Source organism: Oncorhynchus keta, unplaced genomic scaffold (genome assembly GCF_023373465.1).
Source record: "Oncorhynchus keta strain PuntledgeMale-10-30-2019 unplaced genomic scaffold, Oket_V2 Un_contig_2581_pilon_pilon, whole genome shotgun sequence".
Taxonomy (NCBI): Eukaryota; Metazoa; Chordata; class Actinopteri; order Salmoniformes; family Salmonidae; genus Oncorhynchus; species Oncorhynchus keta.
Window position 1 is genome coordinate 30,001 of NW_026284640.1, and position 17,490 is coordinate 47,490.

A 17,490-nucleotide genomic window follows, 5' to 3' on the forward strand; every position below is an offset into this window, starting at 1 on the left:
GGGAGAAACCAACGGTAACAGCTGTCAGTTATTCAGAATCCTGTAGAGAAACCAACTGTCAGTTATTCAGCATCCTGTGGAGAAACCAACTGTCAGTTATTCAGCATCCTGTGGAGAAACCAACTGTAACAACTGTCAGTTATTCAGCATCCTGTGGAGAAACCAACTGTAACAACTGTCAGTTATTCAGCATCCTGAGGAGAAACTAACTGTAACAACTGTCAGTCATTCAGCATCCTGAGGAGAAACCAACTGTAACAACTGTCAGTCATTCAGTATCCTGAGGAGAAACCAACTGTAACAACTGTCAGTCATTCAGTATCCTGAGGAGAAACCAACTGTAACAACTGTCAGTCATTCAGCATCCTGTGGAGAAACCAACTGTCAGTTATTCAGCATCCTGTGGAGAAACCAACTGTAACAACTGTCAGTCATTCAGCATCCTGTGGAGAAACCAACTGTAACAACTGTCAGTTATTCAGCATCCTGTGGAGAAACCAACTGTAACAACTGTCAGTTATTCAGTATCCTGAGGAGAAACCAACTGTAACAACTGTCAGTTATTCAGTATCCTGTGGAGAAACCAACTGTAACAACTGTCAGTCATTCAGCATCCTGTAGAGAAACCAACTGTAACAACTGTCAGTCATTCAGCATCCTGTAGAGAAACCAACTGTCAGTTATTCAGCATCCTGTGGAGAAACCAACTGTAACAACTGTCAGTTATTCAGCATCCTGGGGAGAAACCAACTGTAACAACTGTCAGTTATTCAGAATCCTGTGGAGAAACCAACTGTCAGTTATTCAGCATCCTGTGGAGAAACCAACTGTCAGTCATTCAGCATCCTGTGGAGAAACCAACTGTCAGTCATTCAGCATCCTGGGGAGAAACCAACGGTAACAGCTGTCAGTTATTCAGAATCCTGTAGAGAAACCAACTGTCAGTTATTCAGCATCCTGTGGAGAAACCAACTGTCAGTTATTCAGCATCCTGTGGAGAAACCAACTGTCAGTCATTCAGCATCCTGTAGAGAAACCAACTGTAACAACTGTCAGTTATTCAGCATCCTGTGGAGAAACCAACTGTAACAACTGTCAGTTATTCAGCATCCTGAGGAGAAACCAACTGTAACAACTGTCAGTTATTCAGTATCCTGTGGAGAAACCAACTGTAACAACTGTCAGTCATTCAGCATCCTGTGGAGAAACCAACTGTAACAACTGTCAGTTATTCAGAATCCTGTGGAGAAACCAACTGTCAGTCATTCAGCATCCTGTGGAGAAACCAACTGTCAGTCATTCAGCATCCTGTGGAGAAACCAACTGTCAGTCATTCAGCATCCTGAGGAGAAACCAACTGTCAGTCATTCAGCATCCTGTGAAGAAACCAACTGTCAGTCATTCAGCATCCTGTGGAGAAACCAACTGTCAGTCATTCAGCATCCTGTGGAGAAACCAACTGTCAGTCATTCAGCATCCTGTGGAGAAACCAACTGTCAGTCATTCAGCATCCTGGGAGAAACCAACTGCAGTGCTGTACAGACTACTACTCAGCTGATTTAACTGAGGTCTGGAGACTACAGACAGAAGCCAAAGAAAGAGTTGCCTTTGGGTTTATTGTTCAGGTGAATGAATGTACTCAACTCATCTTGCTGTTTGGAGTGTCTTGGGAAAAAGAGTCAGGAAACACGCTGGCTGATAAAAGAAAGTAACCAGGCGTGAAAACATGTTGCTGCTTAGCTTCGCCTCACGGAGTCAGAGAAGATTTATAGTCATATTTATTGTTATTGTTACAGCAATTAGGGATTGGTTTGGGTTGTAGGGTTTCATAATATAGTTTACAAATCAGAAAAATACATGAAATATTGATGAATTCCCCATAAATCACACGTTGAAAAGTGGTGGTAGATTTATGTAAGGAAATGGCAATAGCCAGTATAGTGAATGCATACACAGGTTAAACATAATGTCACGATCGTTATAACGAGCGGACCAAGATGCAGCGTGGTGTTTCCATCCTTTTATTTTGAAAAATAAACTTTAAAAGAAAAACAAAACAATAAAGAGAAGAAGAAAAAAACGGAAACGTGAAGCTCAGAGGCAACTATACCTAGACAACATCCCACAAAGCACAAAGGGGAAATGGCTGCCTAAACATGATCCCCCCCCCAATCAGAGACAACTATACCTAGACAACATCCCACAAAGCACAAAGGGGAAATGGCTGCCTAAACATGATCCCCCCCCAATCAGAGACAACGAATAAACAGCTGCCTCTGAATGCGGGAACCATACCGGGCCAACATAAATCATTAATCACCTAGATAACCCACCCTAGTCACTGTCACGCCCCGACCAACGTAGAGAATAAACAGGGCGTGACACATAATCTAATAGGAAAACACGTTTTATACATGCAACACTGATGTAAAATACAGTAAGAACACAAACGGATTCATTGTTTGCTGTTTGGGGTTTTAGGCTGGGTTTCTGTACAGCACTTTGAGATATCAGCTGATGTACGAAGGGCTATATAAATACATTTGATTTGATTTGATTTGATTTGATTCATTCTGCTGTCTTGTATTTCCCGTCATATACAGAAGTATCATTTTAAAAAAAAGACTTCATGTCTATGACCTTTCACTGAGAAAAGACCTATAACTTCATAGACAACTGGATTTAAATGGTGCTTGGTTGTTGTCTTCAGGAAGTGGAATGGAGGAACGGTGGCGTTTTTGATTGGTTGTTGTCTTCAGGAAGTGGAATGGAGGAACGGTGGCGTTTTTGATTGGTTGTTGTCTTCAGGAAGTGGAATGGAGGAACGGTGGCGTTTTGATTGGTTGTTGTCTTCAGGAAGTGGCATGGAGGAACGGTGGCGTTTTTGATTGGTTGTTGTCTTCAGGAAGTGGAATGGAGGAACGGTGGCGTTTTGATTGGTTGTTGTCTTCAGGAAGTGGAATGGAGGAACGGTGGCGTTTTGATTGGTTGTTGTCTTCAGGAAGTGGAATGGAGGAACGGTGGCGTTTTGATTGGTTGTTGTCTTCAGGAAGTGTTACTCCTCTTCCTGGTCTGTAGTCTCGTCTTCCTGGTCTCTTCCTCGTTGTCGCTGTCACAGCTCCTCTGAAAACACAACCAGTATTGTCTATTTCTAGGAGGTACAACTCTGTTTCTCTGTAATGACTCCAGTAATAGATAGTGAATAGAATAGCTGTCAGGTAGGCCGTCATCTCTGTACTCCAGAGTGGACCGCAGTTAAACACAATGACAAGGTTCAGTATGTTGCTTAGTTACTGTGGATTATAGATATGATTGGGTAGATCCGTGTGAATGACTTTCGTGTGTATCTTGCTGAGATGACAACGCAACAGTATTTGTGTTTTACGTAACCGAGGGCAACAGCACGACAACACATCACTTCTTGACCCATCACTAACAAGTTTACACACACGTCCCATGTACTGGCTGAGTGATCAGCGGCATCAGCAGCATTACATGGGTTAATTAGACATAGATTGTGCAATATTAATTCATGACTGTGCAATACAATGGCCATGTACTCTTATAATCCCCACCAGGCACAGCCAGAAGAGGACTGGCCAGCCCTCATAGCCTGGTTCCTATATATATAAATAATATAATAATATAATAATATATAATAATATAATAATATATATATATATGGTTCCTCTCTAGGTTTCTAATCTCCACCCTGCACAGCCAGAAGAGGACTGGCCAGCCCTCATAGCCTGGTTCCTCTCTAGGTTTCTAATCTCCACCCTGCACAGCCAGAAGAGGACTGGCCAGCCCTCATAGCCTGGTTCCTCTCTAGGTTTCTAATCTCCACCCTGCACAGCCAGAAGAGGACTGGCCAGCCCTCATAGCCTGGTTCCTCTCTAGGTTTCTAATCTCCACCCTGCACAGCCAGAAGAGGACTGGCTAGCCCTCATAGCCTGGTTCCTCTCTAGGTTTCTAATCTCCACCCTGCACAGCCAGAAGAGGACTGGCCAGCCCTCATAGCCTGGTTCCTCTCTAGGTTTCTAATCTCCACCCTGCACAGCCAGAAGAGGACTGGCCAGCCCTCATAGCCTGGTTCCTCTCTAGGTTTCTTCCTAGGTTCTGGCCATTCTAGGGAGTATTTCCTAGCCACCGTGCTTCTACACCTGCATTGCTTGCTGTTTGGGGTTTTAGGCTGGGTTTCTGTACAGCACTTTGAGATATCAGCTGATGTACGAAGGGCTATATAAATACATTTGACTGATTGATTATTCATTAGACATAGACTGTGTAATATTAATGGGTAAATTAGACAGACTGTGTGTGTGTGTGTGTGTGTGTGTGTGTGTGTGTGTGTGTGTGTGTGTGTGTGTGTGTGTGTGTGTGTGTGTGTGTGTGTGTGTGTGGTCATCACCTGGTCCTGTTGTTGTTCCTGCCCTTTTCTCATCATCCTGGTCAGGTGGTTACACAGAGACACAATCCTGATAGACATCTAGACAACACAGAGACACAATCCTGATAGACATCTAGACAACACAGAGACACGTTCCTCATAGGTTTCTAGACACAATCCTCATAGACATCTAGACAACACAGAGACACAATCCTCATAGACATCTAGACAACACAGAGACACAATCCTGATGGACATCACAGAGACACAACTAATAGACATCTCGTCCCCCACAATCCTCATAGACATCTAGCACAGAGACACAATCCTGATAGACATCTAACACAGAGACACAATCCTCATAGACATCTAGACAACACAGAGACACAATCCTGATAGACATCTAGACAACACAGAGACACAATCCTCATAGACATCTAGACAACACAGAGACACAATCCTAGACATCTAGACACACAGAGACACTCCTGATAGAGCCTGGTTCCTCACAGAGACAGGTTTAGACATCTAGACAACCAGAGACACAGCCAGAGAGGATCTAGACAACACAGAGACACAATCCTCATAGACATCTAGCCTGGTTCATCTAGATAACAGGACACAATCTGATTGACATCTAGATAACACAGAGACACAATCCTCACAGACCAGACAAGGACTGGACACCCCTCATAGACATCTAGTTCCACAGAGACACAATCCTGATAGACATCTAGACAACACAGAGACACAATCCTGATAGACATCTAGACAACACAGAGACACAATCCTGATTGACATCTAGATAACACAGAGACACAATCCTCATAGACATCTAGACAACACAGAGACACAATCCTGATAGACATCTAGACAACACAGAGACACAATCCTCATAGACATCTAGACAACACAGAGACACAATCCTCATAGACATCTAGACAACACAGAGACACAATCCTGATGGACATCACAGAGACACAATCCTAATAGACATCTCGTCCCCACAGAGACACAATCCTCATAGACATCTAGTCCCCACAGAGACACAATCCTGATCGACATCTAGACAACACAGAGACACAATCCTGATCGACATCTAGTCCCCACAGAGACACAATCCTGATAGACATCACAGAGACACAATCCTCATAGACATCTAGACAACACAGAGACACAATCCTCATAGACATCTTACAACACAGAGACACAATCCTCATAGACATCTAGACAACACAGAGACACAATCCTGATTGACATCTAACAGGACACAATCCTCATAGACATCTTTCCTCATAGACATCTAGACAACACAGAGACACAATCCTGATTGACATCTAGATAACACAGACATCTAGACATCTAGACAACACAGAGACACAATCCTGATAGACATCTAGACAACACAGAGACACAATCCTCATAGACATCTAGACAACACAGAGACACAATCCTCATAGACATCTAGACAACACAGAGACACAATCCTGATGGACATCTCGTCCCCACAGAGACACATCCTAGCCTAGTCCCCACAGAGACACAATCCTGATGACATCTATACAACACAGAGACACAATCCTGATAGACATCACAGAGACACAATCCTCATAGACATCACAACACAGAGACAATCCTGATAGACATCTAGACAACACAGAGACACAATCCTCATAGACATCTAGACAACACAGAGACACAATCCTCATAGACATCTAGACAACACAGAGACACAATCCTGATTGACATCTAGATAACACAGAGACACAATCCTCATAGACATCTAGACACACAGAGACACAATCCTCATAGACATCTAGACAACACAGAGACACAATCCTGATGGACATCACAGAGACACAATCCTAATAGACATCTAGACAACACAGAGACACAATCCTCATAGACATCTAGACAACACAGAGACACAATCCTGATAGACATCTAGACAACACAGAGACACAATCCTGATAGACATCTAGACAACACAGAGACACAATCCTCATAGACATCTAGACAACACAGAGACACAATCCTCATAGACATCTAGACAACACAGAGACACAATCCTCATAGACATCTAGACAACACAGAGACACAATCCTGATTGACATCTAGATAACAGAGACACAATCCTCATAGACATCTAGACAACACAGAGACACAATCCTGATAGACATCTAGACAACACAGAGACACAATCCTCCTAGATAGACACACAGAGACACAATCCTGATAGACATCACAGAGACACAATCCTCATAGACATCTAGACAACACAGAGACACAATCCTCATAGACATCTAGACAACACAGAGACACAATCCTCATAGACATCTAGACAACACAGAGACACAATCCTCATAGACATCTAGACAACACAGAGACACAATCCTCATAGACATCTATACAACACAGAGACACAATCCTCATAGACATCTAGACAACACAGATACACAATCCTCATAGACATCTAGACAACACAGAGACACAATCCTGATGGACATTTTTATATCTTTATTTAACCAGGCAAGTCAGTTAAGAACAAATTCTTATTTTCAATGACGGCCTAGGAACAGTGGGTTTAACTGCCTGTTCAGGGGCAGGACAACAGATTTGTACCTTGTCAGCTCGGGGGTTTGAACTTGCAACCTTGCGGTTACTAGTCCAACGCTCTAACCTCTAGGCTACCCTGCCTGGTTACTAGTCCAACGCTCTAACCACTAGGCTACCCTGCCTGGTTACTAGTCCAACACTCTCACCACTAGGCTACCCTGCCTGGTTACTAGTCCAACACTCTAACCACTAGGCTACCCTGCCTGGTTACTAGTCCAACACTCTAACCACTAGGCTACCCTGCCTGGTTACTAGTCCAACACTCTAACCACTAGGCTACCCTGCCTGGTTACTAGTCCAACGCTCTAACCACTAGGCTACCCTGCCTGGTTACTAGTCCAACGCTCTAACCACTAGGCTACCCTGCCTGGTTACTAGTCCAACACTCTCACCACTAGACTACCCTGCCTGGTTACTAGTCCAACACTCTCACCACTAGGCTACCCTGCCTGGTTACTAGTCCAACGCTCTAACCACTAGGCTACCCTGCCTGGTTACTAGTCCAACACTCTCACCACTAGACTACCCTGCCTGGTTACTAGTCCAACACTCTAACCACTAGGCTACCCTGCCTGGTTACTAGTCCAACACTCTAACCACTAGACTACCCTGCCTGGTTACTAGTCCAACGCTCTAACCACTAGGCTACCCTGCCTGGTTACTAGTCCAACGCTCTAACCACTAGGCTACCCTGCCTGGTTACTAGTCCAACACTCTAACCACTAGGCTACCCTGCCTGGTTACTAGTCCAACACTCTAACCACTAGGCTACCCTGCCTGGTTACTAGTCCAACACTCTAACCACTAGGCTACCCTGCCTGGTTACTAGTCCAACACTCTAACCACTAGGCTACCCTGCCTGGTTACTAGTCCAACACTCTAACCACTAGGCTACCCTGCCTGGTTACTAGTCCAACGCTCTAACCACTAGGCTACCCTGCCTGGTTACTAGTCCAACGCTCTAACCACTAGGCTACCCTGCCTGGTTACTAGTCCAACGCTCTAACCACTAGGCTACCCTGCCTGGTTACTAGTCCAACACTCTAACCACTAGACTACCCTGCCTGGTTACTAGTCCAACACTCTAACCACTAGGCTACCCTGCCTGGTTACTAGTCCAACACTCTAACCACTAGGCTACCCTGCCTGGTTACTAGTCCAACACTCTAACCACTAGGCTACCCTGCCTGGTTACTAGTCCAACACTCTAACCACTAGGCTACCTGCTGGTTACTAGTCCAACACTCTAACCACTAGGCTACCTGCTGGTTACTAGTCCAACACTCTAACCACTAGGCTACCCTGCCTGGTTACTAGTCCAACACTCTAACCACTAGGCTACCCTGCCTGGTTACTAGTCCAACACTCTAACCACTAGACTACCCTGCCTGGTTACTAGTCCAACGCTCTAACCACTAGGCTACCCTGCCTGGTTACTAGTCCAACACTCTAACCACTAGGCTACCCTGCCTGGTTACTAGTCCAACACTCTCACCACTAGACTACCCTGCCTGGTTACTAGTCCAACACTCTAACCACTAGGCTACCCTGCCTGGTTACTAGTCCAACACTCTAACCACTAGACTACCCTGCCTGGTTACTAGTCCAACACTCTAACCACTAGGCTACCCTGCCTGGTTACTAGTCCAACACTCTAACCACTAGACTACCCTGCCTGGTTACTAGTCCAACGCTCTAACCACTAGGCTACCCTGCCTGGTTACTAGTCCAACACTCTAACCACTAGGCTACCCTGCCTGGTTACTAGTCCAACACTCTAACCACTAGACTACCCTGCCTGGTTACTAGTCCAACACTCTAACCACTAGGCTACCCTGCCTGGTTACTAGTCCAACACTCTAACCACTAGGCTACCCTGCCTGGTTACTAGTCCAACACTCTAACCACTAGGCTACCCTGCCTGGTTACTAGTCCAACACTCTAACCACTAGGCTACCCTGCCTGGTTACTAGTCCAACACTCTAACCACTAGGCTACCCTGCCTGGTTACTAGTCCAACGCTCTAACCACTAGGCTACCCTGCCTGGTTACTAGTCCAACGCTCTAACCACTAGGCTACCCTGCCTGGTTACTAGTCCAACGCTCTAACCACTAGGCTACCCTGCCTGGTTACTAGTCCAACGCTCTAACCACTAGGCTACCCTGCCTGGTTACTAGTCCAACACTCTAACCACTAGGCTACCCTGCCTGGTTACTAGTCCAACACTCTAACCACTAGGCTACCCTGCCTGGTTACTAGTCCAACACTCTCACCACTAGGCTACCCTGCCTGGTTACTAGTCCAACGCTCTAACCACTAGGCTACCCTGCCTGGTTACTAGTCCAACGCTCTGACCACTAGGCTACCCTGCCTGGTTACTAGTCCAACACTCTAACCACTAGGCTACCCTGCCTGGTTACTAGTCCAACACTCTAACCACTAGGCTACCTGCTGGTTACTAGTCCAACACTCTAACCACTAGGCTACCCTGCCTGGTTACTAGTCCAACACTCTAACCACTAGGCTACCCTGCCTGGTTACTAGTCCAACACTCTAACCACTAGACTACCCTGCCTGGTTACTAGTCCAACACTCTAACCACTAGACTACCCTGCCTGGTTACTAGTCCAACACTCTAACCACTAGGCTACCCTGCCTGGTTACTAGTCCAACACTCTAACCACTAGACTACCCTGCCTGGTTACTAGTCCAACACTCTCACCACTAGACTACCCTGCCTGGTTACTAGTCCAACACTCTCACCACTAGGCTACCTGCTGGTTACTAGTCCAACACTCTCACCACTAGACTACCCTGCCTGGTTACTAGTCCAACGCTCTAACCACTAGGCTACCCTGCCTGGTTACTAGTCCAACACTCTCACCACTAGGCTACCTGCTGGTTACTAGTCCAACGCTCTAACCACTAGACTACCCTGCCTGGTTACTAGTCCAACACTCTCACCACTAGGCTACCTGCTGGTTACTAGTCCAACACTCTAACCACTAGGCTACCCTGCCTGGTTACTAGTCCAACACTCTAACCACGCTACCTGCTGGTTACTAGTCCAACACTCTAACCACTAGACTACCCTGCCTGGTTACTAGTCCAACACTCTAACCACTAGACTACCCTGCCTGGTTACTAGTCCAACACTCTAACCACTAGACTACCCTGCCTGGTTACTAGTCCAACACTCTCACCACTAGACTACCTGCTGGTTACTAGTCCAACACTCTAACCACTAGACTACCTGCCTGGTTACTAGTCCAACACTCTAACCACTAGACTACCCTGCCTGGTTACTAGTCCAACGCTCTAACCACTAGACTACCCTGCCTGGTTACTAGTCCAACACTCTCACCACTAGACTACCTGCTGGTTACAGTCCAACACTCTAACCACTAGACTACCCTGCCTGGTTACTAGTCCAACACTCTAACCACTAGACTACCTGCCTGGTTACTAGTCCAACGCTCTAACCACTAGACTACCTGCCTGGTTACTAGTCCAACACTCACCACTGACTACCTGCTGGTTACTAGTCCACTCTAACACTCTAACCACTAGGCTACTGGTTACTGTCCAACACTCTAACCACTAGGCTACCCTGCCTGGTTACTAGTCCAACACCACACCACTAGACTACCCTGCCTGGTTACTAGTCCCCACAGAGACACAATCCTGATAGAGATGTTCTGACACACTACAGCATATGTATTGGCCTATTGACATCACAAACAATTACACACATGGACAGATACACACACACACACACACACACACACACACACACACACACACACACACACACACACACACACACACACACACACACACACACACACACACACACACACACACACACACACACACACACACACACACACACACACACACACACACACACACACACACACAAGCATGCACACATACATACGCACAACACACACGACACACACACACTTATCAATGACCTAATGGCATGTTGGTGATATACTTATCAATGACCTAATGGCATGTTGGTGATATACTTATCAATGACCTAATGGCATGTTGGTGATATACATATCAATGACCTAATGGCATGTTGGTGATATACTTATCAATGACCTAATGGCATGTTGGTGATATTGATGTTTTCCACTGCAGGACGTACCTGCCATCTGCGTCGTGCGTACTGTCTCCTGAAGTTCTCCAGATTAATGACAGACAGTCTGCGCACCAGGGCCTGGCATGGGTTTAACGGCTAAACCACAGCAGAAAACAGCAGGACATAGAAAGGATGAAAAGCCTTTGGGCTGTCATGACATAGATAGGATGAAAAGCCTTTGGGCTGTCATGACATAGATAGGATGAAAAGCCTTTGGGCTGTCATGACATAGATAGGATGAAAAGCCTTTGGGCTGTCATGACATAGATAGGATGAAAAGTCTTTGGGCTGTCATGACATAGATAGGATGAAAAGCCTTTGGGCTGTCATGACATAGATAGGATGAAAAGCTTTTGGGCTGTCATGACATAGATAGGATGAAAAGCCTTTGGGCTGTCATGACATAGATAGGATGAAAAGCCTTTGGGCTGTCATGACATAGATAGGATGAAAAGCCTTTGGGCTGTCATGACATAGATAGGATGAAAAGCCTTTGGGCTGTCATGACATAGATAGGATGAAAAGCCTTTGGGCTGTCATGACATAGATAGCATGAAAAGCTTTTGGGCTGTCATGACATAGATAGGATGGAAAGCCTTTGGGCTGTCATGACATAGATAGGATGAAAAGCCTTTGGGCTGTCATGACATAGATAGGATGAAAAGCCTTTGGGCTGTCATGACATAGATAGGATGAAAAGCCTTTGGGCTGTCATGACATAGATAGGATGAAAAGCCTTTGGGCTGTCATGACATAGATAGGATGAAAAGCCTTTGGGCTGTCATGACATAGATAGGATGAAAAGCCTTTGGGCTGTCATGACATAGATAGGATGAAAAGCCTTTGGGCTGTCATGACATAGATAGGATGAAAAGCCTTTTGGGGATGAAAAGCCTTTGGGCTGTCATGACATAGATAGGATGAAAAGCCTTTGGGCTGTCATGACATAGATAGGATGAAAAGCCTTTGGGCTGTCATGACATAGATAGGATGAAAAGCCTTTGGGCTGTCATGACATAGATAGGATGAAAAGCCTTTGGGCTGTCATGACATAGATAGGATGAAAAGCCTTTGGGCTGTCATGACATAGATAGGATGAAAAGCCTTTGGGCTGTCATGACATAGATAGGATGAAAAGCCTTTGGGCTGTCATGACATAGATAGCATGAAAAGCTTTTGGGCTGTCATGACATAGATAGGATGAAAAGCCTTTGGGCTGTCATGACATAGATAGCATGAAAAGCCTTTGGGCTGTCATCACATAGATAGGATGAAAAGCCTTTGGGCTGTCATGACATAGATAGGAATGAAAAGACTTTGAGCTGTCATGACAAAGACAACAAAAATAGGAGCTAAAACAGTCTTATAAAGAGATCAGACTAGGACTAAAATGACCAGACTAGGACTAAAAGAACCAGACTAGGACTAAAAGGACCAGACTAGGACTAAAAGGACCAGACTAGGACTAAAAGGACCAGACTAGGACTAAAAGAACCAGACTAGGACTAAAAGGACCAGACTAGGACTAAAAGGACCAGACTAGGACTAAAAGGACCAGACTAGGACTAAAATGACCCAGACTAGGACTAAAAGGGATCCAGACTAGGACTAAAAGGGACCAGACTAGGACTAAAAGGACCAGACTAGGACTAAAATGACCAGACTAGGACTAAAAGGACCAGACTAGGACTAAAAGAACCAGACTAGGACTAAAAGGACCAGACTAGGACTAAAAGGACCAGACTAGGACTAAAAGGACCAGACTAGGACTAAAAGGACCAGACTAGGACTAAAAGGACCAGACTAGGACTAAAAGGACCAGACTAGGACTAAAATGACCAGACTAGGACTAAAAGGGATCCAGACTAGGACTAAAAGGGACCAGACTAGGACTAAAAGGACCAGACTAGGACTAAAATGACCCAGACTAGGACTAAAAGGGATCCAGACTAGGACTAAAAGGGACCAGACTAGGACTAAAAGGACCAGACTAGGACTAAAAGGACCAGACTAGGACTAAAAGAACCAGACTAGGACTAAAAGGACCAGACTAGGACTAAAAGGACCAGATAGGATGAAAAAGACTTAGGACTAAAAGGACCAGAAGGACTAAAAGGACCAGACTAGGACTAAAAGGACCAGACTAGGACTAAAAGGACCGGACTAGGACTAAAAGAACCAGACTAGGACTAAAAGGACCAGACTAGGACTAAAAGGACCCAGACTAGGACTAAAAGGGATCCAGACTAGGACTAAAAGGGCCAGACTAGGACTAAAAGAACCAGACTAGGACTAAAAGGACCAGACTAGGACTAAAAGGACCAGACTAGGACTAAAAGACCAGACTAGGACTAAAAGGACCAGACTAGGACTAAAAGGACCAGACTAGGACTAAAAGGACCAGACTAGGACTAAAAGGACCAGACTTGGACTAAAAGGACCAGACTAGGACTAAAAGGACCAGACTAGGACTAAAAGGACCAGACTAGGACTAAAATAACCAGACTAGGACTAAAAGGACCAGACTAGGACTAAAATGACCCAGACTAGGACTAAAAGGGATCCAGACTAGGACTAAAAGGGACCAGACTAGAACTAAAAGGACCAGACTAGGACTAAAAGGACCAGACTAGGACTAAAAGAACCAGACTAGGACTAAAAGGACCAGACTTTGACTAAAAGGACCAGACTAGGACTAAAAGGACCAGACTAGGACTAAAATGACCAGACTAGGACTAAAAGGACCGGACTAGGACTAAAAGAACCAGACTAGGACTAAAAGGACCAGACTAGGACTAAAAGGACCCAGACTAGGACTAAAAGGGATCCAGACTAGGACTAAAAGGGACCAGACTAGGACTAAAAGGACCAGACTAGGACTAAAAGGACCAGACTAGGACTAAAAGAACCAGACTAGGACTAAAAGGACCAGACTTTGACTAAAAGGACCAGACTAGGACTAAAAGGACCAGACTAGGACTAAAAGGACCAGACTAGGACTAAAAGGGACCAGACTAGGACTAAAAGGACCAGACTAGGACTAAAAGGACCAGACTAGGACTAAAAGAACCAGACTAGGACTAAAAGGGACCAGACTAGGACTAAAAGAACCAGACTAGGACTAAAAGGACCAGACTAGGACTAAAAGGACCAGACTAAAAGGACCAGACTGGGACTAAAAGGACCAGACTAGGACTAAAAGGATCAGTGTATTGTAGTGTTTGGCTGATACACCACACACCACACACACACACACACACACCATTTCAATCGATAAGATCTTTATCAGGTTCAGTGGGTTTAGATCAAGTAGGTACAAGCATCTAAAATACACATACAACAATAACACTCTCAACTAGCTTCAATCTAATCTAAGAAGGTCTAATGTCAATAATGATATCTACTCATTATCAATCCTCTATCCACATGATCAACAGTTGGCTTTGAACAGTGAAAAACAAACAAGCTACTTTAAAGTTGCAGACTTTAAATATAAAACCTCAAAACCTGTCAAGCCTCTTACATCATTCTTTTAGCTAATCACAACAATACTACTAACGTATCACAAGGAGAACAAACTAAAGATATCATATTCCACAGAGATGACTTCGTGTCCTCTACTTCCTGTTTCTGATACTGACTCTGGGCTACTGAAACTGATGTTATCTCTACTGTCCAGACTCAGTCAGGTACAGGTTGATACTCTACTCTACTGTCCAGACTCAGTCAGGTCCAGGTTGATACTCTACTGTCCAGACTCAGTCAGGTCCAGGTTGATACTCTACTCTACTGTCCAGACTCAGTCAGGTCCAGGTTGATACTCTACTCTACTGTCCAGACTCAGTCAGGTCCAGGTTGATACTCTACTGTCCAGACTCAGTCAGGTCCAGGTTGGTACTCTACTCTACTGCCCAGACTCAGTCAGGTCCAGGTTGGTACTCTACTGTCCAGACTCAGTCAGGTCCAGGTTGATACTCTACTCTACTGTCCAGACTCAGTCAGGTCCAGGTTGGTACTCTACTCTACTGTCCAGACTCAGTCAGGTCCAGGTTGGTACTCTACTCTACTGTCCAGACTCAGTCAGGTCCAGGTTGGTACTCTACTGTCCAGACTCAGTCAGGTCCAGGTTGATACTCTACTCTACTGTCCAGACTCAGTCAGGTCCAGGTTGGTACTCTACTCTACTGTCCAGACTCAGTCAGGTCCAGGTTGATACTCTACTCTACTGTCCAGACTCAGTCAGGTCCAGGTTGGTACTCTACTCTACTGTCCAGACTCAGTCAGGTCCAGGTTGGTACTCTACTCTACTGTCCAGACTCAGTCAGGTCCAGGTTGGTACTCTACTCTACTGTCCAGACTCAGTCAGGTCCAGGTTGGTACTCTACTCTACTGTCCAGACTCAGTCAGGTCCAGGTTGATACTCTACTGTCCAGACTCAGTCAGGTCCAGGTTGGTACTCTACTCTACTGTCCAGACTCAGTCAGTCAGGTCCAGGTTGGTACTCTACTCTACTGCCCAGACTCAGTCAGGTCCAGGTTGGTACTCTACTGTCCAGACTCAGTCAGGTCCAGGTTGATACTCTACTCTACTGTCCAGACTCAGTCAGGTCCAGGTTGGTACTCTACTCTACTGTCCAGACTCAGTCAGGTCCAGGTTGATACTCTACTCTACTGTCCAGACTCAGTCAGGTCCAGGTTGGTACTCTACTCTACTGTCCAGACTCAGTCAGGTCCAGGTTGGTACTCTACTCTACTGTCCAGACTCAGTCAGGTCCAGGTTGGTACTCTACTCTACTGTCCAGACTCAGTCAGGTCCAGGTTGGTACTCTACTCTACTGCCCAGACTCAGTCAGGTCCAGGTTGGTACTCTACTGTCCAGACTCAGTCAGGTCCAGGTTGATACTCTACTCTACTGTCCAGACTCAGTCAGGTCCAGGTTGATACTCTACTCTACTGTCCAGACTCAGTCAGGTCCAGGTTGATACTCTACTCTACTGTCCAGACTCAGTCAGGTCCAGGTTGATACTCTACTCTACTGTCCAGACACAGTCAGGTCCAGGTTGGTACTCTACTCTACTGTCCAGACTCAGTCAGGTCCAGGTTGGTACTCTACTGTCCAGACTCAGTCAGGTCCAGGTTGATACTCTACTCTACTGTCCAGACTCAGTCAGGTCCAGGTTGATACTCTACTCTACTGTCCAGACTCAGTCAGGTCCAGGTTGATACTCTACTCTACTGTCCAGACTCAGTCAGGTCCAGGTTGGTACTCTACTCTACTGTCCAGACTCAGTCAGGTCCAGGTTGGTACTCTACTCTACTGTCCAGACTCAGTCAGGTCCAGGTTGGTACTCTACTGTCCAGACTCAGTCAGGTCCAGGTTGATACTCTACTCTACTGTCCAGACTCAGTCAGGTCCAGGTTGGTAGTCTACTCTACTGTCCAGACTCAGTCAGGTCCAGGTTGATACTCTACTCTACTGCCCAGACTCAGTCAGGTCCAGGTTGGTACTCTACTGTCCAGACTCAGTCAGGTCCAGGTTGGTACTCTACTGTCCAGACTCAGTCAGGTCCAGGTTGATACTCTACTCTACTGTCCAGACTCAGTCAGGTCCAGGTTGATACTCTACTCTACTGTCCAGACTCAGTCAGGTCCAGGTTGATACTCTACTCTACTGTCCAGACTCAGTCAGGTCCAGGTTGATACTCTACTCTACTGTCCAGACACAGTCAGGTCCAGGTTGGTACTCTACTCTACTGTCCAGACTCAGTCAGGTCCAGGTTGATACTCTACTCTACTGTCCAGACTCAGTCAGGTCCAGGTTGGTACTCTACTGCCCAGACTCAGTCAGGTCCAGGTTGGTACTCTATTGTACTATACTATTACTATACCATGCTATACTATGCTATACTATACTATGCTATGCTACACTATACCATGCTATACTATACTATGCGACACTATACCATGCTACACTATACTATGCTATACTATACCATGTTATACTATACTATACTGTACTATCCAGACACAGTCAGGTCCATGTGGATACTCTACTGTACTACTATACTCTACTACTATACTATACTATACTATACTATACTGTACTATACTATACCATACTGTACTATAATATACTGTTCAGACTCAGTCAGGTCCAGGCTGATACTCTACTGTACTACTATACTATATTATACAATACTCTACTACTATAAGACACTCTACTATACTACTATACTGTACTATACTATACTATACTATACTACTATACTATACTATACTGTACTATACTATACTATACTATACTATACTATACTATACTACTATACTATAC

The 17,490-nt window shown here is 45.3% G+C and overlaps 1 protein-coding gene and 2 long non-coding RNA genes across 68 annotated transcripts; 1 reads left to right on the plus strand and 2 right to left on the minus strand.

The window, feature by feature from the left end:
- Window positions 1-1,761: 1,761 nt before the first annotated feature.
- LOC127922473 (uncharacterized) lies at window positions 1,762-4,547 on the minus strand. The gene is made up of 2 exons (XR_008111464.1): window positions 4,412-4,547; window positions 1,762-3,123 (listed from the first exon to the last, which is right to left on the minus strand). It is a non-coding gene; the product is annotated as an uncharacterized LOC127922473 (long non-coding RNA).
- Window positions 4,548-6,895: 2,348 nt separating this feature from the next.
- LOC127922472 (uncharacterized) lies at window positions 6,896-10,465 on the minus strand. Of its 17 annotated transcripts, none has more exons than XR_008111455.1 (6): window positions 10,421-10,465; window positions 10,261-10,382; window positions 10,060-10,181; window positions 9,782-9,982; window positions 8,994-9,333; window positions 6,896-7,070 (listed from the first exon to the last, which is right to left on the minus strand). It is a non-coding gene; the product is annotated as an uncharacterized LOC127922472 (long non-coding RNA). The 17 variants fall into 17 exon arrangements; XR_008111454.1 differs by having other exon boundaries at window positions 10,060-10,221; window positions 10,342-10,382; window positions 10,421-10,457; XR_008111449.1 differs by lacking the exon at window positions 10,261-10,382 and having other exon boundaries at window positions 10,060-10,260.
- A 4,318-nt stretch (window positions 10,466-14,783) lies between these two features.
- LOC127922471 (uncharacterized) lies at window positions 14,784-17,455 on the plus strand. 50 transcript variants are annotated; one of them, XM_052506231.1, is made up of 10 exons: window positions 14,784-14,926; window positions 15,122-15,362; window positions 15,404-15,603; window positions 15,690-15,807; window positions 15,849-15,971; window positions 16,013-16,130; window positions 16,213-16,371; window positions 16,454-16,571; window positions 16,654-16,725; window positions 16,972-17,455. In XM_052506231.1, the coding sequence occupies exons 1-10, from the start codon at window positions 14,820-14,822 to the stop codon at window positions 17,369-17,371; spliced, it is 1,656 nt and encodes a 551-aa protein (XP_052362191.1). In that variant the 5' UTR covers window positions 14,784-14,819; the 3' UTR covers window positions 17,372-17,455. The 50 variants fall into 50 exon arrangements, with proteins under 50 accessions (XP_052362191.1, XP_052362203.1, XP_052362193.1 ...); XM_052506243.1 differs by having other exon boundaries at window positions 16,213-16,330; window positions 16,495-16,530; XM_052506233.1 differs by having other exon boundaries at window positions 16,213-16,289; window positions 16,372-16,571.
- The last annotated feature ends 35 nt before the right edge of the window (window positions 17,456-17,490 follow it).